General features: G+C 39.4%; 3 protein-coding genes across 10 annotated transcripts in view; 2 read left to right on the forward strand and 1 right to left on the reverse strand.

The window, feature by feature from the left end:
- Window positions 1-7,754, forward strand: part of FRY (FRY microtubule binding protein) — a 196,095-nt gene extending 188,341 nt beyond the window's left edge. For 3 of the 6 annotated variants that reach the window (XM_082761847.1, XM_082761849.1, XM_082761850.1), the window contains 4 exons: window positions 222-239; window positions 2,913-3,023; window positions 5,106-5,299; window positions 5,868-7,754. In XM_082761847.1, coding sequence (XP_082617973.1) covers window positions 222-239; window positions 2,913-3,023; window positions 5,106-5,299; window positions 5,868-6,126 — 582 coding nt within the window. In that variant the 3' untranslated portion in view covers window positions 6,127-7,754. The remainder of the gene's footprint in view (window positions 1-221; window positions 240-2,912; window positions 3,024-5,105; window positions 5,300-5,867) is intronic. The other 3 variants (XM_082761848.1, XM_082761851.1, XM_082761852.1) reach the window with 2 other exon arrangements.
- Window positions 7,755-9,791: 2,037 nt separating this feature from the next.
- ZAR1L (zygote arrest 1 like) lies at window positions 9,792-11,450 on the reverse strand (the record flags this gene model as incomplete). Its single annotated transcript, XM_082784752.1, has 4 exons — window positions 9,792-9,935; window positions 10,374-10,448; window positions 10,601-10,693; window positions 10,848-11,450. 4 exons carry the CDS (start codon window positions 11,448-11,450, stop codon window positions 9,792-9,794), a joined length of 915 nt encoding a protein of 304 aa, XP_082640878.1.
- Window positions 11,451-14,151: 2,701 nt separating this feature from the next.
- BRCA2 (BRCA2 DNA repair associated) overlaps window positions 14,152-27,658 on the forward strand; it is a 37,653-nt gene continuing 24,146 nt past the window's right edge. For all 3 annotated transcript variants that reach the window (XR_014318705.1, XM_082774327.1, XM_082774328.1), the window contains exons 1-10: window positions 14,152-14,256; window positions 14,828-14,934; window positions 15,803-16,042; window positions 18,125-18,230; window positions 19,029-19,081; window positions 19,187-19,227; window positions 19,310-19,421; window positions 20,983-21,038; window positions 21,925-22,039; window positions 25,729-26,907. Coding sequence is in view for 2 of the 3 variants with exons in the window: in XM_082774327.1 (XP_082630453.1) it covers window positions 14,868-14,934; window positions 15,803-16,042; window positions 18,125-18,230; window positions 19,029-19,081; window positions 19,187-19,227; window positions 19,310-19,421; window positions 20,983-21,038; window positions 21,925-22,039; window positions 25,729-26,907 (1,969 nt within the window). In the remaining variant the exon portion in view is untranslated. The remainder of the gene's footprint in view (window positions 14,257-14,827; window positions 14,935-15,802; window positions 16,043-18,124; window positions 18,231-19,028; window positions 19,082-19,186; window positions 19,228-19,309; window positions 19,422-20,982; window positions 21,039-21,924; window positions 22,040-25,728; window positions 26,908-27,658) is intronic.

The following is a 27,658-nucleotide window of genomic DNA, read 5'->3' on the forward strand; positions in this document are numbered from 1 at the left end:
TTTAGATTGTAATTTACAGTTAGAATTAAGAGCTTGATTTTACTGAGTGCTGTGCATGTTGTATGTGATATTTCCAACCAGTCACCAGGTTGAGGCAAGCATTGCTAATACTGCTGACAAATTATGCTATTAAAGATGGGCTGTGCTTCCTATTGCATGCATTACACTGACACTATACTTTCTTTCCTTTCCTTTTCTCCTGTGCCATGCTTGCTGTGTAGCAAATGGAATCTCTTGCAGTAAGTTGAAGTTCTTTCATATTCTTTGTCCATCTGCAGATGGACTAATACACCCCAATTTTACTGGTTTACTTCTAAGCATGTTTTCCTTTTTTGCTACAATTTTCCTGTAGAATATGTGGTTCTACATGCAGTGACTAAAATAATTTACTAAGGTGTGTTCTGTGAAATCTAAAAAATACTTTGCCTAAATTCTGACACTTTCATATGCTGTTTAAAATTGTCATTTACATAATTTTTCAAAAATCAAACCTTTGAATGGTTATAATAATATGTTGGAGTGAAAGATCAATTACTTGTTATTTTAAAATTCATATTTTTTTATTTGTCTCAATGAAAAACTACAATTTATAGTTGACAGTTATTTTAAATTGCTTTTGCTTATACATTGATGAATACTTTCACTATTATTGGTTACTAATCCTTACTCAAGAATCAAAAATTGTTGAAAAATTGAGTTGCTTGATATAGTGACTAAATACTGAGTCAAACTTGAATGTTCAATGCAGCTTTAGTTTGTCTTAATGCAGGATAGCAGCCAGAAGGGTAACACTGAATTACTGTGCCCCAAGGACTAAAAAATGGTGTGTTACATGCCAAGCTATCGCAAAATATATATAGTTTTTAATGTTACACCATGTCCTGGTTTTCAGTTAATCTTTAACTCCCTAACAACTTGAAGTATATGTGTGTTTACCTGCTAATTAGCACTACCAGCTCTCCAAAATTTGGGTAGGGTGAATTTGATCCCAACTGGATATCCTCAAGGTGTGTCCCTGCTACTGAACCGGGACCAGGGAGCGAGCGTGCCTCCCCATGCCAGCGTTGCCGGTGCACTGCTGGCACCTTCCAAGGCTGGGGAGCCAGCCAGCCTCTGACATGCCCGAGCATGGTTCAAGAGAAGCCAGAAGCCGGAGCCTTTTCCAGGAGGTTCTTCAGATAATCAGTCTTCACTGTGGGAGGAGGACGGTTCAAAACATAGATGCAAATTGGCAGTTCTGTGTGGCCTCAATTACAGAGAATGGTCACCAAGCAAGTTGATTTGTCAAGTCCTTGATGCCCTTCATCATCATTTTGGCCACTGGGGGGAGATTGAGTCCATGCCCATAATTCAGTTCTGTACTAGCAGGTCACCCAAGTGTTCCCTATCTTTCTCCCCTCTGTGGCTGTGCCTGGCCAGGTTGTCCCCACCACCACCTGGTGCTCTCCTCCTGCTCCCACGGGATGGGATTCAGGGGGAAAGTAGCTCTGCCAAGTTTTGGCAGTGCCCTTGGTTGACTGTTCATGGCCAGGTAGCCTGATGAACAAAGGTGAGGTCTTCCAAAGAACATCTCTTTTGACCTCAACCCTTGGGCTTGTCTGTCTCGTAAAGAAATTTTGAGAATCAGAACGCCAAGGATATGGTTCTAATTTTGGCTTATTAGTGGGAGCCCTGGCACTTACATATTGAAGCAGATGTAAACAAACACTTCAGTTAAATTAATGCTTAGGATGTTTTTAAAGAGCTTTTTTTTTTTTTAGTATTTGTGCTGGCCTTTGCACTGACCCTGATTCAGCAAATAGCCAAAATACATGCTAGTGGCCAAGCATGTGTCAAGTGCATTAAGAAAACAAACTCATTAATAGCATCTTTTTTTTTTTTTTTTTTTTTCCCCACTGTGTTTGGCATGAACCTCTGCTGTAGTTCCTCCAAGCAAATGGAAAGATCACTGAGCTCACACTTGGTCACTGTGCCTGTAGAGAAGACAAACCAAGTGTGGTTTGAAGTCTTTCCTGCTAAAGTGACAGGAAGCTTCTTGACTTGTACTTGCAGAATTTGTACTTCTGCAGTTTGCCAAAGATGAAATATTCCTCCCTTCCCCACCATGACCCATCTGTGGAACTGCAAGATTCCTCCTCCTGATGACACACAGATACCAGGACCATTAGCATTAACGTGGTGTCTCTGGCACACGTGCCCATTTCATGTTACTCTGATGTGTCTGACACATCACACTTCTTGTGTGGTGCTGCACATCACTCCAGAAGAAACAAGTTAGTATTCATGTAAGAGTATCTACTTAGCTGGGAGAATAAATTACAGAAGCCAGATGTCCTCTTACACATGAAACTCAGTCCATCTGTTGTATGGTTTCATTAAGATGGTGGGAAATCCACGAGCTGGCATTTCCTCCATCCCACTCCTGGCTGGATTTTATTTGCCTCTCTCCTTCTCTTCTCAGAGAAGCAGGCAAGAGCTTTGACTCTCTTGGACAACCACTTCATTGCTTCTCTATTGGATTTCCATCCTCTCAGAAGAAGTCTTTGACCATTTCTGATTTTTTTAGAGTTTTATCTTCTATATGGCAAAGTCACTTCTCCCATATTCTGCCTATGCTTTCCAGCTGCAGTGGGATCAGTAAAGCTAACCTATATAAACTGCTTTGAAATTGGGGCTGATGTGTGCTACATGACAGCTAGCAATTATAATTTTAATTTTTCAATGTCTTTTATGATTTACCAGCAGAAGAATGTGCATTACTTGCTTTCTGAAGTAGTATGTGACTATACTTTAGTAAAATGATGTGTTTTTTTTTAAGAAATAAACTATCTCAAATGTGTTTTACTTGTTATTAGAAACTATCCCAACTTACTGATCTTTATTAATTAGTTCTTCTATAAATCTCTCCTTAGCAATTGGAACTGTGTCAGAGATTATATAAACTCCACTTCCAGCTGCTGTTGCTTTTTCAGTCCTACTGTAAACTTATTGGACAAGTGCATGAAGTCAGTTCCATGCCAGAGGTATGTAGCAAACACTACAGAGTCTTATACTAGAAAGCACTCCGTACCTTCATGTTCTTACTCTTCTTTCTGTGGACTTGCACCAAAGACTACGTAATTTCACCCTGAACATGAGTCTGCAGACAAAATGCTTCAATAAACCAGCATCCTCATTAAGGACTGGTTGAGATCCAATATTTTTTGTAATTGACTGTACTTTCAGAGACGGGTTTCCTCTATAAATCGAGTCTTCAAAAGACATTTCAGTCAGTGGTAATTAACTCGAATGCTAAATGGAATCTTAACTTTGCTCATACCTTACATGTAAGGAAGTGCTCACACTGGGTAAATATCTGCAAATGAGTTGTTGGATTTTTTTATTATTTAAGAATTTATTTTTAAGGGGATATGACCTTTCCTCACACATAAAGAAAATCTCCCATTCCTAGATCATGACTGACTTCAGCAGGATTTTTGGAGACATATAGACCAGGAGTACTTGTTATCATGACAATAACAAAATAATGTGGTAAATTAATCTTAATATGGATGCAAATTTGAGTTTTGTTTTGTTGTTGTTTTTTTTTTGCTGGAGTAAAGTCTTGTAATTTCCAGCCATATAAACTGCCTCCATTGTATGTACGTTGGTACTAGAAACATCTGCAGCAGCTTTAAATGTTTTGGCATCCTCGTGTACCTATGGAAACGAGGTATTTAGAGTAGAAGTAATTTATATTTTGACTGCAAGTGTACCTCCTAATCCCGTTCAATGGATAAACAAATTGAAATCAGTTAAATGCCTCCCAAGCGTGCTAAGTGTATTTAAAAATGTAATTAACAAAATCCTGTAATTTCATAAGTCTTTTTAGTTCTGACATTTTTACAGGGATTCTTTAAGTATTTTTGACACAACACCCTATCTCTTTTGACCAAAATAGCTTTCTGGTTTTAGATATAGCTATGTATCTTACATAAAGAAACACTTCACAAGAATACTGTTAGTCAAATTTATTGCCAACAAGTGCATAAAAAACAAACAGTTTTGAAAAAACTTTGAGGTAATCACTTTAAGTTAAATGATCATCGTTTAAAGAAAGGTAGTAACATAACTTGCCATTCCATATATTTTTTCCTCCTGGCGAAATGTATATATTTTAAACTATTGAGAAAATTTATTGCACTTTGCTTGTTGCTGTAAAACAAAATGTCAAGCTATGAAGTATATCTTATGATGGATTCTGGCATTTTACAGATTCTCCAGTAAGTGGAGATGGTTTGTTTTGTTAGATGTGGTATAGTAGTACAAGGAGCTTGAATATTTATTGTGTCTTAAGAAACTGTTCTGCAGGCTGTCTTGTGATGTGACCAGGCTGCTTGCTTCTAAGACAGGATACTAGGAATCTGGTGTTGGAGTAGCCTAAATTTTAGAAATGTTTTATGTTCTTTATTAGCGGATTGATGTGTGTAGCTGTTTAACAGGTGACTTTGTTAGATTATTTGTTATAAATGATGCAGTCTATGGAAATGAAGAGCAACAACATGAGGAATGGCCTCCAAAAAAAAATTATACATATTTTGCTGGAACCATAAGCTATTATTTAAGGGAAGGTCCGTTTTTAGTTCATGAGACAGTGGTTATTTCTAGCATATATGAGCATATAAAGGTAGATCTTTAACTTTTTAGCCTGGCAAAGGGCTATAAAATTCTGGTCCATCTGTTAATCATATCAGATCCTGCATGTGTTTTGTAAATAAATAACAACATCATTGCTAGGAGAAGCAAATGTTATTTTCACAAACTTTCCCACCACAATATGAAAACAGTAGCAAAAATAAAAGATAAAAGATTATTCAGATGTGCTCTTGAATGTTAGCAAGCCAAAAGATTAAAGAAAGCTCAATGCATTTTAAAGCTACACGACAAAAAACTACACAAATCTGTAGTCTGTTTCCTTATACTGAGCATAGAGATCAAGAAATGTCTTGAAATGGTGTCTTTTCCATAATGCGTACATCAAATGTGCTAATAAGAACAGACTCGAAATAACTACTCTCTTTGGTGCCTACCAAAATACCCATCTCATAATCTTCTCATTGGAACAGCTGTTAAATATGTCAAGAGAACTGAGCGAGTTGAAGAAAAATCTTAAGGATGCTACTGCCGCTATTGCAGCTGAGCCTCTGAGTGTGGAATCTGAGCCCACATTCAATTCTACAGAAGCAGCTATTCAGTCCATGCTGGAGTGTTTGAAAAACAATGAACTTGTTAAAGCCGTTCGACAAATACGAGAATGCAGGCAAGTTTTACTACATGGTTCCTGTTAGAATTCCATGTTATTGGAAAAGCATGCATTTATTATCCTCCTAACTTTATACTAAATGTGCTAGGTCACCATAATTTATTGCATACTTTTTCAACAAGGTAGGTGGGGCACAGATACTATTAATTTTGCACCACGAGTAACAATATCAAATTGGTAATACAAACACAGATGCTTACCACAATGATGATGTTTAATTGCATAGCACAGATGAAAAGTGCTTCTCTGAGGCTCTTAATCTTTTTATAGAGCCAATTCCTTAGCAAGTGTATGGCAGTGGCATCAGCTAACATTCAGCCCAGTTTCACTTCACTTATTTGAATTAGTTTTCTTAAGCTTTTTTGTTTTCTTAAAAAATAGGAATTTGCTTTTATGTTATTTCCGTGTCTGATATCACTAACAAATGAGTCACTTAAGACAGTGAGTTATTTTGGCTTGTAAATATGTGCACGTCCATTCTCCTTTTAGAGATCTCTATCGCCTGGTTTCGTTCTGTGCTAATACCCCATAATGATGCACCCATTCTCTTCCCGTTTGATTGCAGGATTTTGTGGCCCAATGATATCTTTGGAAGTAGCTCTGATGACGAAGTCCAGACACTACTGAACATTTACTTCCGACACCAAACCTTGGGTCAGACGGGCACCTATGCACTGGTGGGCTCTAACCAGAGCCTGACTGAAATCTGCACCAAATTAATGGAACTGAATATCGAGATCCGCGACATGATTCGCAGAGCCCAGAGTTACCGGGTCATCAATACTTTTCTTCCAGACTCCAGCGTTTCCGGCACAAGTCTCTGACAGGAGTCTCGTGTCCTCTTTCAAGCTGGGAGTGCTGCCCTGCTGGAGTGAGGTGGCTCAATGTCTTCTCAGCCTTACAAAGGTTTGGTCAAACTGTACTCACTCTTGTTACATTTAGGATTTCTTCTAAAACGATATGGGCTGAACTTCAAATGTGTAGCAATACTGTAAGGACAAAGGTAACATAGAGCATCCAGGACAACATCCCTTGTTCTCTGTTGCACAAAAAATCAGTTAGCATTTCACTGAGCAACTGCAACTCACTACTGAAGAAGTGACTTCCATTGCATACCAAAGCCTACTACACTGAACAATACTTCCTTTATAGCAAATTAATTTTAGGTTGGCAGAAGTGCAATGTTTCCTTCACGAAATAATATTTTTTGTTAAAAAAAAAAAGAAAAAAAACTTGTACATTTTTTCCTTTTTTTCTCTTATTTGGTTGAGTGAAAGATGGGCAGAATGAAGCTGGCCACAGAATCTCGCAAACTTGTTGGTCAAAAGCTGAGAGCCTGTGTATATGAAACAAATTGTAAATGGACTACAATTTAATGTACACTGTAATTTGAATATTATTACTGTATCTTAAAACAACGAGCTGCTACGAAGTACATTTCCTAATGTTACTAGGCTACTGTCTCTGAAGGTACTGGATCATATTGCAGAGGTCTGTTCTTAGGCCCACAAGTATCATGAATGGTCTTGGTAGATTTTCCTTTTTTTTTCTTTTTTTTTTAAAGGATCTCGATGGCTTTTTACTAGAGGGTTGCTTTTATGAATATATTTATATTAAAGGATGGTTGATCTAATTTAACTTGCCATTTTGTAGGAGAAAGTCCCATCACAGAGTCAAATCTTTTGAACTGTTATGCATGCATATTTTTATTTAATATAAATTTTGAGTATAAAAAGTAAAAATATTAACGTGAAATGCAAGTTCTCATGTTAAGCTTCTTTAAAGAGATGTCCTATTTTATTTGTAATGTATATATGTCATAACTGTACGTTCTTTTTCTTACATTTAACTGCTGTCCAGTGTTAAATGTATGCATGTAAATCTGTTGCACATCTGAGACACTTTTATTCTGACAACTATGTAACTTATTCACTCTGTAAATACACTTACCGTTTTTGTGAAGTAACTTTGGTTGATATTTGGATCCGTACATCCATTTACCTAAAATATAAAAGTCATATAATCACAACGGAGTATGTGCTAGTTGTGAAGACTGTGTTCTTATCTGAATCTGTGCAGCTGCCAACGGTATGGATGATAAGCAGCCCCTCAAAGTCTCCTTTTTCATGGCTTATGGCGAACTTGTTTGTTAAAGCGACCAGGGAGAAGCGTAAAGATTATTTTCTTTCACAGTCAAACTCAACCCAGAAGAGCACACTGACTGAAGCAGTTTCTTAACTGAAAAAAAAAAAAAAAATCCCAGTTGAAGGCTTATTTCTATTAAAAACATCAATAATGGACCTATTAGTTTCAGAGTTAGTTTTCAGTCATTTGTTTGTCTTCTAATGCTATGGGTAGAAGAAAATCTGTCCAGCCTGCAGTATCAGCCTAAATTCTGGGAATGCAGTAAAGCCCTCTCGCCTTTATCCCTTTTTCAGCTTGCTTGCACAATTTTAAGTGGATCCTCCCAAACACTTGCACTGATGCATAAAAGGCATGGAATCCATGGAGCGCTGCAGCCCGATTATAGTTGCAGGACAAAATAAACACAGGGCAAATCCTTTCCAAAAGTGATGCTATTTATCTCTGAGTTCTTCTTATGAGTAAACCAATCAACAATGGTTAGAGAAGTCTTCAAACATCGGTTACATATTTCCTCTTTTGCAAGTTATCCAGAACTGCAGCTAGGGTGGTCTGCAAAAATTGTAGTGGTTGGTAAAAGTTCTGAGTGGCTCTGTCACTTTGCCAAGTTGTATCTTGCAGAACGCAGGAAAATACAAGTTGAAAGGGACAACAGGAATCATCCAGCCCCCTTGAAGCAGGGGCAGCCATGAGATTATATCAGGTTACTCAGGCCTTCATCCAGCTGAGTCTTGAAACCCTCAGAGATGGAGAGCGCACAGCCACGCTGAAGAACCAGGCTCTGTGCTTCCTCAGTAATAACCACCTCATGGTACTTGTCAGCTACCCCTGGGTCTCACTGAAGTCTTTTCTTCTCACCAAACAAGCCCATTTCCTTCAGCCTCCCCTGCACACAGCAAGGGCTATAGACCTGTAGCCAGCTTGCTGACCTCCACTGAACACACGATAGCTGATAAATACATATTGAGAGCCCAAGATCAGATACAATAATGACAAAAGATGTGCTCCGGTGAGCACTGACATGGTCAGTCACTTCCCCAGCTCTATTGGCTCTGCTGCTGTCGATACGAGCCCGGATAGTGCTGCTGCCCTCTGCTGGCTCACGCCCACCTCATTGGAATTTCTTGTCCCTCCTAAATATCACAAGATTGCCATCAGCCTGTTTCCCCAGTCAGCTGAGATGCCTCTAAATGGCAGCACTGTTCTCAGCTGCGTTGGCTGGCTCCCTCAGCTTCTGCAGATTTGCCATGCGCATGCTGCTGCCTCTTTCATGGCACTGGAGTGGAGTAGGACAGGTCCCAGGACATATCCCCTGGCGTACCCCACTTGTTACTGGCCTGCAGGTAGAATTGAATCCATGACCCTGTACAATGTGATGCAATTGATCTTGCACAGAGATGGGGACAGACCTGAGGTTCTTTCCAACCTAAACTATTCTGTAGTGCTTCACATACACAACAAAGGCCATCATGCTGTAATCTGAATTCCCTTGCATCATTTCTAGACTTGAAGAAGAATACAAGTCATCATATTCCCATCAAAGCCTCCCTGAAGCCCTGGGAAGACATGACCTGTAGGAAAACCTCACTGTGCTTCAATAGAAGAGGTATTTTGAGTAGGATTCTGACTGCATTTTGTCTTCATGAAAGCTGACCCAGTTATTCACTTGTTACATTTGAGACACCTTATATGACTAGGAAGCTTCTGTCTCAGCTTTTACTCTAATTGGCAGGCAGTAGGAGCTGTTTTAGTGATATTAGTACACATTACCTCTATAGAATTTATTACACTACATCCCAGATAACTCAAAAAGAGTGAGATGTTAGCTTACACTTTTCCCTCCTACCTTACAGACATGAATCAAGGACCATATGCCAGAATAAAGAAAGTGGTGCTTGATTTTTAAATACACATGTGGCAAGGAGGACAGTAGTATGAGCTCTAACAAACACATGCAGATATATTCACCACAGACTTCATACACGAGAGCATTATTTGTATCTTCCACACTAGTTCAGTTTGAGTGAAGGGAGAAGTTACCTAAAAGGTAGACTGAAAGCAAAGCATGTTTTCTTTAGAAAATTGAACAGGTTCCATTTCCTTCCATATATACTTTCCTCTTTGATACTTTCTTCTTTAATTACAGCAAAAGGAAACTAGATAATGGGAAATTACCATGGGTAATAAACTAGTGCAAACTTTTATTGAACTTTATTAACATATATAACAGTTAAATATCTTATAAATACAAAAGTCCTTATCCATTATCCAATGCCAGGTCAAAAGCCTAAGGTCAAAACATTGCAAGAAGACTGACAAAGTGCAAATGCAAAATGGGGCACGCAGATCAGACAATATATTTGAAGCTGTAAGTGTTATCACAGGACAGCCTCTTGCCTCTGCAGCGGCCACAAAGCTCTTGGCGATGAGGTCTCTTGAGATCGATGTGCCTCTTCTTCTGAGGGCAGGAGCAACGAGTCTTCGAACAGGTCTTAGGAAAAACATTAGTAGTAGATTAAAGAAGTGCGCTTTATATTAGACTGACACCTGTTTTCCCTTAATCATAGGATCATACTTGAGTTGATATGCTTAAAAGAACTTTTGTGGCAAAAAAAAAAAAAAAAAGCTGTAAAGTTTTAAGAGCCTTCTCACCTAGAAATACTCATCAAAACCCTACCTATCCTGCATGTGGCAGGACAAAATGGTGTAGCAAGAGACAACTATTCACACTATGGAGACCTATGGCATTACACCATTCCCAAATAAGTTTTCTAGTACTTCAACAGCAAGTTCTCTTCCAGATAAAGTCAGTAAGAAATTCAGAAACTGTAAACTATCAGAGTTCATGACAAACTTGGGCAGTCTTACCGTAAGACAAAAACCTACTGTACAAAAAAAAAAAAAAAAAAAAAAAAATACTGTAACCTACCTGGCACTGGATTGCTTCCACACGATAGGGATTGTAGCCCTTCTGGCATTTGCGACAGAACTGCTTGAAGTACACCTAAGAACAACAAGTTTTCAGTTACTACTGAGATTTCTTCAGGATATTGAATACGGGTGTCCTAGATTTGTGCCAAAAACAATTTCTCAGATTTTGTGTTGTACTTACAAGCATCAGAAGCAAGAAAAGACTTGCTGTTACACATCAATTACCTTGTTACTTCCAGAAATGCACCACACATAGGCACTCTCCCATCTGGTCTTGCAGTCTTTGCAGTGGAAGTAGCCGTACTTCTGCTCCAAGAACTGCGGGGAGATCAGGGTCACTCAGCAGCCCCCAGGCCCAGCTCCCCTCACACCACCACCCGCCTCCATGGCCAGGGGGCTCAAACCTGGAGGCAAGGGGGGCTGTGGAGGGTGCAGAGCAAAGACAGAGGCTGGGGTGGGCACCACTGCACACCTGGAAAGCCACCTGGCGGCCAGGGGCTGCAGCCTCCTCCTGTGACGCCTTCGACTGTCCCTCGGTCGGTGGAGCGGCCGCTGCCTGGCCGTCCTGCTGCTTCTTGCCACCATCCTCTGCCTTCTGCTTCTCAGGGCTGGCCGCAGCCGCCTCATCCTTCTCACGGAACCCCGCAGCTTCGGGCATGGTGAAGAGGCGGCGGTCCGGCACAGGTGAGTAGAGGGCCATGCGCCCACGAGCATAGAGGCCAGCAGGGTTGAGGGGGCGGCCGGCAGGCAGCGTGCGAGGCCCAAGCGAGCACTGCACAGCAGCATCGGCCCGGGGGTTCACCTGCACCCCAATCTCCCTGGTGTTGGCTCGGCGAAGCCGTGGGGTCAGCCCTGGGCTCACCTGGGACAGCAGGGCCTTCAGGTGGGCCCGGTGGCAGCTGTCCAAGTATTCAGAGGGCAGTGGGGTGGGGGTCCCAGGAAAGGGACCGAGCCCTGTGCTCTTGCTCTGCTTCCAGCTGGGTTGCTTCAGCACCGGGTCCCTGCCACCGTGTGGTGTCAGGCCACCCCTAAAGCTCTGGTAGGTGCTGAAGGGTGGGTAGACAAAGCCCTCCATGCTCACACCTGCAGAGAAGTCAGCTCTAGGAGGGCTCCCAGCCCTGCCTTTATCTGGTCTTGGAGAGCTGGTGTTAATTGCTGCTGATTGATGGGGAAATTGGGCCCAGCTGGCTGGGGCTGACTGCACGGGAGGGCTGCCAGGCCTGCTGTACCCTCTGCTCTCTGATTGTCCCCGGCCATGAAACCACTGCTCCAGCCATAGGCTTTCCTCCCGTACTTAATTTGGGGTACAGAGCTCGCCTGCCCTTTTGCCAAGGGCACATGGCCCAAGCTGCTCTGCTTCTGGAGGCTTCATCGGTGGCTTCATGTAAGAAATGCTGCTCCAGGGTTAGATGTGATGATGCCTCTTGGGCCCTGTAAAGGCTCATTTATTCAGGAAGCTGTGAGTCAGTGAAGGTCTCTGCAGACTTGTGAGCACCGAGAAGTAATCGGCGATCAGAAAGCTGCACCAGCCTGCAAGACCCTGCGGAGACTGAACAGACATAGCTCAGCCATAGCTGGGGCAAACGGAGCTCTCACGGTGACAGAAAGTCTGCTTGCCAACCATTCCCTCCGTTAAAGGTCTTAAAAAAAAGGAAAAGGGGTCTTAGAAACAAACAAAACCCAGATAAACTGGGTATGCCACAAGCAGAGTGAAGAATGTGGGTCGTTAGTCTTTTAAAAGAAGTCGTTGTCATTGCTAAAAGTTCTGAACACCCCCATCACTGAAGGATTGCCCACATACACGGCTTTTCTATCAACCCTGTTGTTTTAGAAAAAAGATGGGGTATACTTCGGTTCCTGCAAGACTCCAGAGGAAAAAGTTACACCAGGAAAAGTGGCTTAATATCTGTGTAATAAAATAAATTATAGCAATACAAGTACTTGCATATTAGACTAATAGTCCTTTGGTAATTACATCACCTTATTTACGTCAATTTTAAGGTAACATAATTAACATTATTAAATCATGTAAACAGAGTATGTGAATCTTTAGAGACTAAAGAATCCCCAAATCCTTGGACTTGCTGTGATGCTTTGCATGACTCCTCATCATCTTTATAAAAGTGTTGCATTATAAAATCCAATGGGCCAGCAAAGGAAGGGCTAGAGGGGAACTGGTAGGGACGATACCTTTAAACTTTCACACTGTATCTGAAAAAGATCCTTTCAAGTGTCTGAATTCTTGGTAGAAAACAAATTTTTTACAAAACAAAATGGGATTAAGATTCAGGAAATGCACACTCATAGTTAAAAACAAGATGGGTCAAGGTTGCACACTATGTTTAGGTTTTCAAAGCACCATCCGTATCAACAGAAAAAAAAGGGGGGAGGGGGAAGTAAATAGAATTGTGAAGCAGATGAAGAATAAAATTGAAACTACGTGCTATCACCCAAAACAATGGTATGGCTTCTTCTATAATGCTATGGGAAGAAGCAGTTATTGCACCTCCACGGGGCTCTGCAGGATTAAAGGAAACTAAGTAAATTTGCTGGAAGGAGAAGGGATGCAGAAAAACTATCATGTGAAGAGAATCTGAAGAAGGTGACACATGAGTAAGGAGTCATGATAAAACTGTAAAATAATGACTGGTATGGATAGGTATGCAGAAGCCCTTTTATAACACAAGAGCAGGTGGACGTGTAGCTAGACTGAAAGATAGCTAACCAAAAATTGGCTATTGGAAGAATTTTCCACCCTGTTTGAAGTTATTTTATAGACTCCTTGCTGAGGCCAAGAGGTATCAAGGGTCAAAATGGGAATGAACGTGTATCCAGAGGAAAGCAGTATTTTATACTAGCCATAAAAACAACATCTATAATAAACTTCATGTTTTGATGCCTACAAAAGCACCTAACTAAAGAGATTGGGTTGAGATCCTCCCAGGCAATGACACTCCACCACAGTACCGCTTGCTGTAAGACTTCTGGAGACTTTTTTTGGGGGGGACATTGATGTTAACTGCCATTAACATCGGACCATGTCAACCTTGGATACAACCCTTGGCCCTGCATGCGTGTAGGAATGTGTGAATAGAAGAAGGACGACGTTTGGATCAGAGTACAGGGACTGAAAAGCAAGATCAATGAACGTAGAGGGTTGATATCTAGTCAGCAAGGCATTTTCTGGGAAGGGGTGAACAGTTATTTTCATACAGCATACTTTTTTTCTTCATATCTAAGCCTTTTTTTTTCCCATTTACTTTCTAATAAAGTTGGGGTTTTTTGATTTATTTTTTTTTATATGAGACAGCTGTTACATGGGTTATTTTATGCAGCCTTTTATCAAAGAGAAAAAAAAAATCCTCCTCAAGGAGAATTACTCTAGAAATAGGTTTTCTGCATCCTGCTACTGTTAGGGAGAACTCGGGCAGAAACATTTTATTATCCCTCAGAGTTGCTGACACCCACACCTGCAGTGAACCCAGCGCTGTGCCAATACACAGCACCGGTGCCACCACAGACACATCCTTGTAGAGGGGAGGACGATTAATTTGTATCGTGGAAAATGGCACGTGGAGGGCATGCATTTACACAACAACTTCTGTTTTGGCTCATTTTTTTTCCTCCACCCCTTCAGCCCGCCAAGCGCTGAGGGGAGGAGCGAGCCCGGCGCCACCCTCCCGCCAGGCGCTGAGGCGAGGGGGCGGCCGCCATTTTCCCCGCCCCTCGTGACGGAGCCTTGGCGCCGGGATTGGAACGGCGGCGGCGGCGGGCGCGGGGCCGCGCGGCTCGGCTCGGCTCGGGGGCGCGCAGCGGAGCGCGGCCCCGCGCGTGAGGCGATGCGGCCGCCGTGCCCGTGCCCTGCCGGGGGCCGGAGGGAGGTAAAAAGGTCCCGGGATGAGGGTGGTGAGGGGCGAGGCGGGTGGGCTGCCTGCCCTGCTGGAGCTCGGGGGAGGCTCCCGGCTCGTCAGGCTTGCGTTGAGTGGCTTAAAGAGCGTGCGTTGTAATGTTATATGTCGTCAGGTGTTTGGCTTTCAGCAGGTGGTGTAAAGGGTATGAGGGTCTGTGGCCCTCCTGTGAAGCTGGCAGTGCCTCACGGGCCCCTCGGAGCTCGTGGTGTGTGAGGAGCCGTGTGAGGACACACCGGGCTGTCGCTGGCCTGGTGTGAAGGAGTGGCGGTGGGCGGCTCGCCCTACCTGGAACACTTCAAAAATACCCTCCCAGTCATGCATTTCCTCCAGTATTCACTCAATATTCATATTATCTCCAACATAAGTCCTCACACTCTCTTGTTTTCATACCCCAGTCACCATTAGTGCAGGCAGTACCGCCCAGCCCCATCACACCCGCCCAGGGATGCAGCAGGGCAGGGTTAGGAGCTGCCCCGCGCACCTCACGGGACTGGGCCGCCAGGCTGAGCCTTATCTCTTATCTCATCTTATCTCTCCACAGGTTTCTCAACACACGTTCCAGTGAACGTACGGATACGAAAATGGCTTGCAGATCTGGGGAAAGACCAACCTTCTTTGAAATATTTAAGACGCGTTGCAGTGATTCAGGTACAGCATGACCACGCTGAACATGTGCTGTTAGGGTTGCTTTCTGGACACTGGTATTTTATACACATTTGCTGTAAGCTGTATGTTCCACATAGAAGTACTGCGCATCTTGTTAGCTGTTGTACTTGCCCCAAATCTATTTGCCATTTTTGGAATTGCCATCTATATACAATTGTAGTTTCTTTCAGAATGTGTGTTCAGTTGCTTTTTTGTACTTTTTTTTTTCACCTGGGTTTCCTTATGTACTTGCAGGCAGGCCAAGTTTAGTCTTTTGCCAAATGTGTCAACAGTAGTATATCTCAAAGTTAAAAGGAACCTGTTTAGCTTGCCGGTCTGAGAAAAATAAGGCATAAACTAAACTTAAAACGTTTTAAGCAAACTAGCTATTTATCTGCTCTTTGGTTAGTTTTACTAATTGTCTTAGAAGTTTAGCGGACTTTTTTTTTTTTTTTTTTTTTTTCTTAACACTTATGGGTAACAGAATTAGGAGCTGTCTAGAATCATAATAAGTAGAATTATTGCAATGGCATCCTAGAATCACTTGGGGTAGAAAAGCCCTCCAAGATCATCAAGTCCAGTTGGAAAGGAGTAAAGTTAAACTGTTAATGCTGGAAGGGGTAAAGTATTTTCCTGCTAGCATATGAACGCCTAATAAATTTTCACATTCTGTATAGAGCACTAATTTTGTGTGAATTTATGACTAATTATGATGTTCTTTTGTGCATGTCATATGGAATGAAGATTGCCGTTTTAATATGGAAATACAGTTTAATAACATATGAACTTATTACCATGTTTGCATGAGATTTGGCAGGGTTCATTTTTTTTTTTTTTTTTTTAATGTGTTTCTCTCTGTTTTTCTTCACAGACTTAGGGCCTATAAGTCTCAACTGGTTTGAAGAACTCAGTTCAGAAGCACCCCCATATGAACCTAAATTGTTAGAACTTGATAGTCCCATCGATCAAACTTCTTTTAAAACTCCAAAGGCAAAACCCTTCACATACAGCCAGCTGACATCAACTCCACCGATTTTTAAAGAACAAAATACGATAATGCCACCTTTTTCTTCTCCTGGAAGAGAACTAGATCAGAAAAAAATAGGAACAAGTGAGTACATTTTTGCAAAACAGTGTGTTTAAAGGCTTCTTGTGTGCTCCAGACATGAGGGACCTTTTTTTTTTTTTTTTTTTTTTTAAAACCTTTGTTTTTTGCTGGTGACTCTTAATGTGATAGATAATGTTACTGCAGAAATTGTACAAGCAAAATGTTTATTCTTGGTAGACTCATGAAGACAACTTATAAAAATGCAGAGTTAATGTTAATGAATTCAGCCTGACAGTAAGCTGATAATGCATGCATACACGAAGAGTTCTCTGTAGAAAACCTATCCTAGTCCTAATACTCTACGTTCTGTTAATACAAGGATTATATGAACTTGGTGTGCTGTGGTGACTGAGAACCAGAGTGAATTTTACTATGTGTGACTTTGGTTTTACACAAAATCTTTGAAAAATATTTCCACAAGGGAGGATGATATTTATCATGCTGAAATATGAGATAATAGGAAGCTCATTAAGCTATCTTAAAAAGATTTAAAATACTAAGCTCTTTGACATAGCAAAACTGTAAGACATGGAAAAAAAGTGACGGAACTCCTTTCCAAATGGAAGAGAGTAAGTTCTGTGTTGGTATTTTTCATGACATTATTTCCAAATCCCAAGTACATCATAAAAGTGCATGTTACTCTGCTCCTTTTTAATATACCAGCTAGTCATGGTACCCATCCTTGGATAGAAAGATGAATAATTGCTATGGAGAATATATGTAATGTTGTATGTAAGAAACATTTCTATGGAAGAATATTGAACCCCTTTCCTGCAGTATCTCATTTGTACATCTACTGTGCCTGTGTTGTGTACTCCTATTGACAAGATAAGCTTTTCTAAACAGGTTACACGGGACACTCCTTATTTCTAGAGTTGTTCTTAGATCCTAAAGCAGAGCTTTTAAAGGTGTCAAACTGTTTCTGTTCAAATACAGCTTTACACCATTGCTTCCAGGGAATGCTGTTACTCTGTTCGTTTATTTTAAGTTTATTGTTGAACTTGTGCTCAACTTAGGTGACCCGTGTTTCTTCTAACTCTATCTATTGAGACTTTCACAGCGTTAAGTCCCTAGTGAATTCTTTGTAGCAGTTCCTAAGATGGAAACAAAGGAGACTTACTGTCTCATTTGAAACCCCTTTCTGTTTCAAAGGGGTTACTTTAGCTCTGTGGATGCTTGTTTGCGCTCCTTAGTGAAAGGAAGAAGAGTATTACTAAAGTTTCAGTGGCAACCTGTGGCTGGCCTGTGGTCTTTCTATCACAGTTTTCTTGCTTGGAGTCAGCTCCTGGGTTTCCTTCTTGTGAAAGCGAGAGCATGGATGGAAGCTGATGGATTTCACCTTGATGTGGTACTGGGATGTAGGCATGCTGTGGACTCAGGAGTTTAGAAGCAGAGAGAAATACGGAAACCTAGGTGTAATGTCTGAGATGGAAATCACTTGGAAATTTCTGACTGGGAATTGTTTTGAGTGGATGCTTGCACGTGTGAGAGGTTCATTGTTGAGAGGATTCTGCTGCTTTGGGGTGCACACTTCCTCTTCTATATGCAGATAGGCAGCATACAAATATCTGCTAGTACCACAGGCAGCACCTCCAAGAACAATTCCAGAAATATATATCTATGTATATTTTACTTAATGCTGCTTATTCTAATATAAGAATTCTTAATTAGAATTCTTTATGTCTTAAGTAAATTTGAGAGAGAGATGATGAAAAGTCATGCTTTTGTGTATCAAGTTTCTTCTACTGGTACCTTCTGCAAGGACGAGACATACACAATGCAGTATATTGTACTAAAACTGAGTATGTAACTTGACTAATATCTTGGAAGTACACTGAAACATTTATCAAATAAGCTGACAAAATGATTTATTTTTGGTTGTATGTGTGCGTTTGGCATAAATATATTGATTTTTGTCTGGATATAGAATTGGATATGCTCGAAACACTAGAGAAGGTTGCATGAGATGTGATTTTTGGTACTAAAAATCAGGCTTTGTATAATATTTAAAAGCTTATATTTACACTTTACAAAATTGAAACAGTTACTGCAAGATTGTGCTGATTATTATATTATATTTTTTAGGCAGAGAGAATTTTACAAGTCCAAGTATCATAGGAAGAAAAAGAGATCAAGAAAATGAAATGCTAGCTTCTCCTCTTGGCACCTGCCACAATTTCCTTGCTGCCAGGTATCCCGATGTGTCAATGCAGTATAGAATAAACTGGATTTTAAGCAAAAAAAAAAAACAGTATTAAAACCGCTGTATTCATCTGGTAGACTTCTTCAGAGCAGTGAATAAATCTTTCATATTTTGTATGTTTCGGATACTTATAAGTTGCTAAGAATTGAAAATAAAATGCTTGCTAGATCTGGAAACTTTGCTTGTAGGTGTTCTTGCTATCTATTTTTCTACTCCTGTGTAGCTGGCATGTGACAGTTGTTAACGTTATTACAGCTTCCCAAGTCCTGAATATCCAGTGCAAGAAATAGCAGTAGTGCTGTACCATGTGCTTCTAAAGTAGTAACTTGTAAAGCTATTTGTTATATTTACTGTGATTTTTTTTAGTAATGGCCTCAGTTTCTACATCTGATAGCGTATTTTTCCATTTAATCTGCTCAAAGTGTTCATGTTGGTTATAAAGAACAGCTAAGTTATTTATTTAATTAAAATAAATTGGGCCAATTTCCATGGTTTCATACAGCATGTTAAAAATGCATAAATTGTATTGAAATCTAGTATAATATTTGTCAGACAAGCATTGAAAATTAACATTTCACAAAAGAACCATTTTATAGTTTGACACAAACATGTGGTAAGCTTTGAAGTACTAACTGGTGGTTAGAAGAAATCTACATTTGATTTAGTCAGAGAAACAGCTATGATTGCAAAGAGAAAATAATGGAGGCAGTAAAGTATATAATATCTGCTATAAATATTTATTACTTTCAGAAATTGATGAGTGAAATTATTTTTTGTTGTTGGCAGCCCAGCTATTTTAAGGAATGCTTTCAGAACACCGCAGAAAAGTAATATTCCTGGTTTGTATTTTCACTTTTTAGTTTTACAAAATATCTGATATCTGTATATATAAGTCCTCATTTCTTAGACTAAACTTTTTGTCCCTATTACATAATGTTTTTTAGGACCATATGGAAGCTTGTTTTGCACACCAAAATTTTTGGAGGTAAATATTTTAATCCTGCATTTTGCTTTCTTTTCCTTAGTACGTTTAGAGTTCTGTTTAGGAATAATAAATGTATTTCTAGGTCCGAACTCCAAAACGTATTTCTGAAAGCCTGGGGGCAGAAGTGGATCCAGATATGTCCTGGTCAAGTTCTCTAGCTACACCTCCTACACTTGGTGCAACAGTGATCATAGGTAATTCTAAAAATGAACGGTTGTTGAGGGATAAAAATTTCAGGTTCTGACACTGGAAGTTCATTGAGTGTGAACTTCTTTGTTTGTTTGTTTGTTTTTCCTTAGCTATTTTAAAGGACTAAATGCTTACAGTGATGCTTTTTCGGTGACTTTAAGTAATGTAACCGTAAATGGAAGAAATGAAATTAAATGCATCTTTGCTTTCCAAAAGTTTCCTTTTTCTTTATAAGGCCTTCAGGAATATTCATTTAGGAACAACATAACAAAGCCTAGAAAAGGATTAGGTAATGATTCCTTATATTTGCTCCATCATGAAACTAGATACCTGTTAGGTTAAGTCATGTGAGTATATTTATTGTGTTTAAGGACGTAGCTTGTTGAGTAAGCCTCCCAGCAGCTGTGCTGGCTTCAGCATTGTAAGCCCTCTCGCTGTACTCACCATTGTATCAGTGGAGGCAGATACTCATCCCATTGCAGACCCTATTTCCTAGGTTATTCAGACAGGGCAACTCCTGGACTTTATTTACTGTGCAGTTGCACAAACAGCGGTGCCAGCATAACAGAGGGTGAGAGTGAGTGGGTGATGGCTGCGTAGGTGGCACTTAGGTCAAGGCTTGACGTTTAGCATCTCTAAAGTGTTGCTGCAAGTAGAATCTCTTCAGTGTAATAAACAAGCAAATGAAATTTGACTTTGAAACTTTAAATGTCTATAAACGTCTAAACCCTGTGCATGCAAAGCATCTAAAGCATGTTAAGAATGCACGCGAGAATCAGGGATCCCCTCTGTCAGTATGTAGGGGGTGGTACTCTTTATGAGGCTACTGAATTGTGTCATTTGAGGCATTCATGGCTTCAGAAAGATGTGACTTGGAGAGCAAGTACCCATAACTTTAAGATGCTCTTCTGGGTAATGAGTTCTGGTTTGAACTCTCATTGTCTCACTTTCTGTATGAGCATACTAGGTTGCAGTTCTTATACGGGCTTTCTACTGTCTGTCTTCTGTAAAAGGAGAAAGTGAGTCATTTGGCTGTTACAAGAGGGCCTGCAGTTACTAATCTTGATACCATGTCAGAGCCCAGATGTCATGTTTACGAAAGGCGTTACTGCAAAATCCAGCTCTTCATAAGGCATCTTGAAAGTAGGGTTCATGCTCTCCTTTTGTAATGTGGGTGAAAAGATACTCCTGTTTGGTGGAAATGGAAGGTGAAGGAAAAAGTCAAATTCCTTACAGAAACTTGGAGGATCTCAAGATCCCATGACAGAAGAAAATAGGGAGTAGTGCCATGAGTAACCCCTGGAGAGGGGACTGGCAGCGGCAGCAGCCACATGCTATGATTTTGGGTGTTTTATGCTGTTCCGAAACTGCATGCTGTCCCTCAGACCCACCTGCAGGATGTTTTAGTTACAACTTTTTCTTACTTTTGTTAGTATTTTGTTTACATATTTCATTTGCTTTTAAAATAATCAAAAGAAAATCCTCCCAAAGCATGACTTTATTTGAACGTGTTTGGCACATTCACTTAGGGGCAAATGAACTGACTTCTCTGTCTTTCTTCTAAAGCTAGGGAGACCAGTTCTATTTCTGGACCAAAGCAACAGGATGAAAGAGCTGAGATAGTAAGTGGTTTTAAGAGCTATGCTCTTCTTTAATTTCAGCTAAGCTGTTTAGTTTTATGCTTAGATCCCTTGAGCCAAGAACAAATAATTCTGCCATTTTCATTCTAGACGCTCCTATCTGGGTATTTTGAAAAGTTACTGCTCACAAAACTAAGGTTACAAAACACTGTATTTTCAAAAATAACCCCCTTTGAGGAATATTTTCACTGCATTTAAAATATGAATTAATAAATAAAAACCAAAGCTTGACTTGAGCTGCAATGGGAGTCATGCAAAGAGAAATCAAAGCTAGGAATTGCAATAAACTACTTATCTGAGGGTTTATTTGCTCAGCTGTATTCCCCCTTCTGTCAAAGCTCTGAGAGTTATAATTTGGCTTATGTTGTCCAATCAGTTCCTGTGCTGAAGTGTTTGCCCAAGAGTTAAAATTGAGAATTACTTTTAGTCCTTTGTTAGAAAAGGGAGAGTTCCTGCTTAATTGTAATTTTTCTTCATGTATATGAAAGCAGAACAATTATTCATTGCAAATCTACATTTCATTCTTAGTATCTGAAAATTCACAGTTAATACGTGTAACAGTTGTTTTTAAAACAAACCAACTATAAAAAGGTCTTTCTCCTTCGTTCCTTTTTGAGGCGCTTTGCATATTGCATTCTACTGAAGCCATTTACTGCCCATGTATTCCCCTGTGTTGGTTGCAGAGTGGAATCTGGTTTTCATTGGAAATGGAGATTATCAGCTTGCTTGTTTACAAGAAATATATGTATGAAAACACTACTTTTTATTGTAAGAGATGCAGAATTATTCAGGTATTGCAGCTGTTGGGTTGGGTGCTGTACTCCTCCTGTCACTGGTATATACAACAGTCGATGTCTTTGGTTTACAGGTTTTGCACAGCTTTTCTTCTGACCATGATGAATGTCCTGGGAAGAATGATACCAGTCTGCTGTCCGTACCAGAGACAGTAAAGCTAAATGCTGAAGATGTTACCAAAGATTTTGGTATGTATTAATGCTTTACTAGTGTTACTGAGCATATTGTGAAGCAAGACTGAGGGTTAAGTTACATCGTGTGTCTTGAGCTGACTGTACAGCTCATTTCCTCTGCCAGATGTGGATTCTTACTTCTGAGTTGGTTAGCCTTTGTAAAACTTATCTGGCAATAAAAAGAAAAAAGTCAATTTCTGTTAAATCAGTGAATTGAACCAGCTACCATGCCACTGGGTGACAACCAGCTTTGTGCTGATGTAAGTGAAGGTGTAAGGCCATACGGGAGAGCTGAGAGAGAAAAAAGGTGCAGGGCAAGACTACTACTGGCTGTGGAATAGGTTTAGTGTAAATGTGAACTTTCAGTCTGATGCTCGTTATTCTGTGGTGAGCTTGTTCTTTATTCTTCCTATATATCCTTTATTGATGTATTAATAGTTCAAAATATGACAAATCCTTTAGGAAAAAATAAATGTTATATTTTTAATGAATGCAGAAAATACTTAAGGCAAATAAATTTTGATTCTGTGTTCTTAGAACGTAAGTGAACAAGTGGAAAATACATGCTCTAGTTTGAACTTTTTGACTTTGTTGAAATGGTGGCAGAAGGAATGAATATTAACAAGGAAATTTATTAAGCACATCTGGATGTAAAAGGGTGTTGTAGAGATTGACACAGGCTAGATGGTATGATGTATCATTGGGATGGTATGTCTCCTCCTTAACTGAAAGGAATGCCCTAAAAACATTTTTCAGTGGTAAATGTGAGAATTGTGACATAAATAATCAGGTTAGCATTGGACAAGGAGGGCTGAGAATGCTGGGTTCAGGAAGCATTGTGGCTTGGGGAGCGATACATGCTCCTCCTCTTGTGTTGTAGGTTCAAGCATGCTGAGAAAAAAATTGGGGTGGTAGTAAACATATTCAAGCCATTTGTAGTCAGTAAAATGCTTTTAGAACTAAAGGACTAATTAATCTCCTGTGCTGCATTCCAAAATGTGTTATTAAACGCCATAATACATTAGAGAAGCCTGGTGACAATAATGTAAATAGTTAAAAATAAGAGGAAGAAGATAGTTTCTGTTTCATCTAAGTACAAAACAACTTCTGCAAATGGCTCTTTATCTTCTCCTTGAGAATAGTTAACTCAGCACTCAAAGATGCAATGTAAAAAAAAAAAAGGATAGCTTGGATCTCCACGTCTGTAGCTTTCAAATGTTGGTTTTCTCTGGACTACTGTTGTATTACCATGAAAAAAAAAGGAGTTTTATTAGGAATATGTTTTCTTTCAGTCAAAGAGATTATTTATATTGTACCAGTTAGGTCTTTAGTAACAGTGAGAACGAGTATATGCACTCAGACCAATGTATAAGAACTACCAAATATTTAAAAGACTTTTAATGTATTTTTTGGGGAAACACCTGGGGAAAGAGGAAAACATTTTTCTTTCCTGATGTAAACTGATTTACATGTAATGCGTAGCAAGAGATGCAAGATGTGTTCTGTCATTTATCAATACTTCAGATTTTCACAAAAGGAGCTAAACATCTAAATACGCACGTGGTCTTCTCTATTTGTTTATAACACCGTCATTAATCCCTAAGGTTCATATTGCTAGTTCAAGTAAGCCTAGGATTTGTCGTTGTAACACTCAGCTCTAGGCATCTGGCCTTTATAGCAGAATGTACAGCTTTGTTGTACGTGTTTTTTGCAACTTTAGTAATGTGTATGTTGTCTGGGAAGATATAAAAATTGAAAAGCTAATGGGAAGCATAAAAATCTGTAATGTTTTACCCTGGCCTGTTGCCTAAGAGTTCATAGCATTTAATTCAAAGAACAAAATTACATCGCTCCCTTCATAACCCTGATCAGAGTAAATGGTGTTGTCTATCCACCTCAGTGTCTGCAACTATTAATGAAGTAGGAGAAGTGGATTTAATACTCTACTTCTGAGGATTTAAACTCAAAATAGGACTGTTCTGACAGTCAATAAATTAGTCCAGAATAGAAACATTCCTAATTTCTAATGCTTAAGCCTCTTTTTTTCCCTTGAGTGTTGTATTTCTCCAGAAAGAGAGGCTCTGAGAAAACACATTAAGTAGTTATCGCCTAGTTAGGACACTTAATGGAGGGAAAAAAAAAAAAAAGAATTCTGCTTTTCAGTCCTAGTTTTTGGGGGTGACTTTTTTCCCTGACACTCCAGTGAATTTGTAAGTGAAAATGATCATCCCTGTTTTTTTGTTTGTTTGCTTGTTTGTTTTTTGTTTTGTTTTGTGTGTGTGGTTGCTTTTTTTTTTCCCTCTCTGGCATCAGGTTATTCAGTGTACAACCATTATCTTCATAATCTTTCAGATAGCCGTGGCTTTCTTTTTCTATTACAGGTAATGGCTTCCATTTAAGTAAAAAAAAAAAAAAAAGTAGTACAAATGGGTCTTCTTGGAGAACTTTGACAAATGATTACAGGATGAAAGGATGTGGACAAAAGTTACTCCAGCGGAATGTACTTTAACAAGGGAAAAGGACATGCACTCCCAAACTATTTGCTTCTTTTTGAGATCTTGTTTAGATACTTTCTGCCCCTCCCGTGAAAACAGAAAGTAAAGAGAATGAGAAACTGCTCAGGGGATGTGCTGGGAAAGGCGGCTTTATGCCAGTGGCCATAGGCATAAGCCATCAGTGGAGTGCATTGCAGTTAGGTGGGGGTGAGACCAAGGACTGGGAAATCATCTATGGATCTCCAAATGGAAAAGCTTTCAGATACTAGTTTATTTAACATTTCTACAAGAGAAAGTAGTTCTGAATCATAGAAATTGTACCTAAAAAAAATGCTTATGCCAGAAGTGAAGTTACTGGTTTTGTGCCTAAGGAAAACAGAGGACAAGGATGTTTCTACATACGTCTTTGATATGGAAAAAGTTTTCTAGCCTTTAAAAGTACCTTCAAAATAAAACCTAACTATCTTTTCTGAATGTGAAACATTTTGATAGGTAGGCATAGTTTCATACATTTGAGAAGGTGTTTTATTTTGATATGTAAGACTTTAATGCTGTCTGTGAAATAGAGTTCAGGGTTTTTTTCCCTCTTCTTTATAATATTTCATTACAAGAAGAAGAAATTCTCATTGTTTTTCTAATATTTGTACCAGTCATTTGGAGTTTGTGAAAATCTAAACCATAAGTTTTTTTTTCTAAATCCTTCTAGACACTACGCTATTCTATATCAAAACAAAAAATACAGTGTAGTAGAATCATCCTTAAATAACAGTTCCCTGAACCACCAGTTAACCCAAAAAATAGGCAGTGTTTTAACATGTTTGTCGCCTACCATTTGGTATAAATTTGAGAGGAAGAAATCTAGATGTGTATCTTGAGAAGTTTTCTACTCACTCTCCTGTCTATAGGGCAGAAAAAAAAAGTTTTGAGGCAGCTAAGTTTAATTTTGGAAACTTTCACCAGCACCATGGTCCTCAGTAGGCCGGCACATCTACACACATCACTTGGTTACTGTCTCCTCTCTTTAACAGAGGTTGGAGAGTAACTGACTTTAAAGACATGCACATTTATCTTTCCAAACTGAATTCTGAGTACAGGTAATTATCCTAAAATTGAAAGCTGTATTTACCTGTAAAAATGCAATGCTGTTATTAAGTTATTCCCTAAAACTTAATTTTTACTAATTTCCTTTCCTCATCTTCTTTAAACTAGAGTCGGAGATGCTAGATGGCTTTTTTGGGGAGATGGATAGCTTTGAGGATACACTCACCGTGCCTGCTGAATCCAGCAAAACTCTGCTGCTGCTGCCACGTGCTCTGGATGCAATAGACAAATGTGAAACAAAAAGAGATGAAGCACAAGGAGAGGGGGATGTTCCTTCCGAGCAGCCTGTTAGAAGAAAGACTGGCATTTCTCAGGAAGTGGAAATGGGTAACGGGGCTGAAAAAAGCCACCCTATCGAAATGAAGGATTATTTATCCCAAAATGCTGATGAAGATACAGGGGATAGTAAAGATGCCTGTTTAATAGGACATGAAAAAGAACTGGATTTGCTTAGGATCACAGGAAACGTGCAAGATAATAGAATGGAGAAATCATGTGAGAATGAGAAGCTTGTGAAAGATGATGTGTTATCTTCATCAAGCCAGTGGTCTCAGCTGAACTTATCTGGTCTTGATGTAACTCATCTGGAAATGTCTACGTGTAGCTCTCCATCCATTGATTTATGTACGGACAAAGATGTAAAAGAGAAAACAGCCCTGATGGCCAAGGATGATGCTGTAGAAACATCTTTACTCAATACTTTGGGCTTGAAAAATGCACAGCAGCTCTTGAATGCCAGTTTGTCAGATGAGCACGAGGAAATGCAAGAAACTGGAAACAACCCAACAGCAGAAGTAACTCCAGTAAGATCTGTGCATCTGAATCCAGAGTTAGTTAAAGGACATGCAGCTGAGAAGGTTTCCAAAATGAGCTTTATAAACTGCAATTCTTTTTTAATCCAAAGTACAAATGTCATGGAGTATTCTGTGGTCTACAACAGCAGCTTTTCCAAGTGTGTCAAAGCAACTTCTAAATCTGTCGTAACGGATGTTCTGTCTCACCCACTAGTGCGTAGTACCTCATCTCCAGATAATTGCAGCGACCTACATTTCACAAGCAGTGAGAACACTCTTACCAAATCTGGCTTTAAAAGCCTGAATATGCTCTCCAGACTGAAAAACAAATCCAAGAGATTTATTTATACAATAAACAATACTTTGCTGTATCAGGAAGAAAAAATACAGAAAGAAGTAACCTCTGAATTACCTGCTGATCTTATGTTACCTCAATTGGAAGCTGATTCACATGAATTTCAAGGTTGTCATGTGGCCACAGATGGTGACCCAGGTATGTCATTAAGCTTTTCTTAGCGTTTTTTTGGAGACTTCTCTACTAAATAGCTTCTTTGTAAATATTTTAGATTAAATAATTTTGTCTAAATGTAAAATCTGGTATTTGTGATAAAGTAAACCTGCAGCTGATTAATTTGGTAATGAGGGTATGGGATTGGTCAGTTATAATGACAAGATAGCATAAATGTTTTCGAGTAGTCTGGTGCTAATTACCTGTTTCACTTTTAGATTAGTTTCTGGAATAGAAACCTCCAATTTGAGCCATTATTCTAATTGATGAGTTTTAGTTGTCTTTGTCAATGCTGTTCAGACATCCAGAATGTTAAGGGCCATCCTGTCTTCTAGGAGATCATGAAGAATGTTAAAATTGTGATTGTTATTTTTCCTAAAATTAGAGGATTTAATTCTGTTGATTTGGTTCTTCCAGAAGCACAAAATATTAAAAAACAAAAAAAACAAACAAACAAAAAAAACAAACAAAAAACAAAACAAAAAAAAAAACATAATGAAAGCGAGTATGTACTCCTATTTTTAAAAGCTGTTACTCAACTAGAAGAATTATTTAATATTAAGAACAGAAGTACTTCTCTTTATGTCTGAAACAAGTCCTTAAGTTGAGACACGAAGAATGGAAGCCCATCTCTTCAAATTTCATTACAACTAAGAATTCTTTTTTTTTAAACTGATGGCATTAACTGCAGGCTACTCATTTGTTTCAGGTTACTAGAACATGATTAGATGAGACC

The sequence above is a fragment of the Aythya marila genome (assembly GCF_965140915.1).
Source record: "Aythya marila genome assembly, chromosome: 1".
Lineage (NCBI taxonomy): Eukaryota > Metazoa > Chordata > Aves > Anseriformes > Anatidae > Aythya > Aythya marila.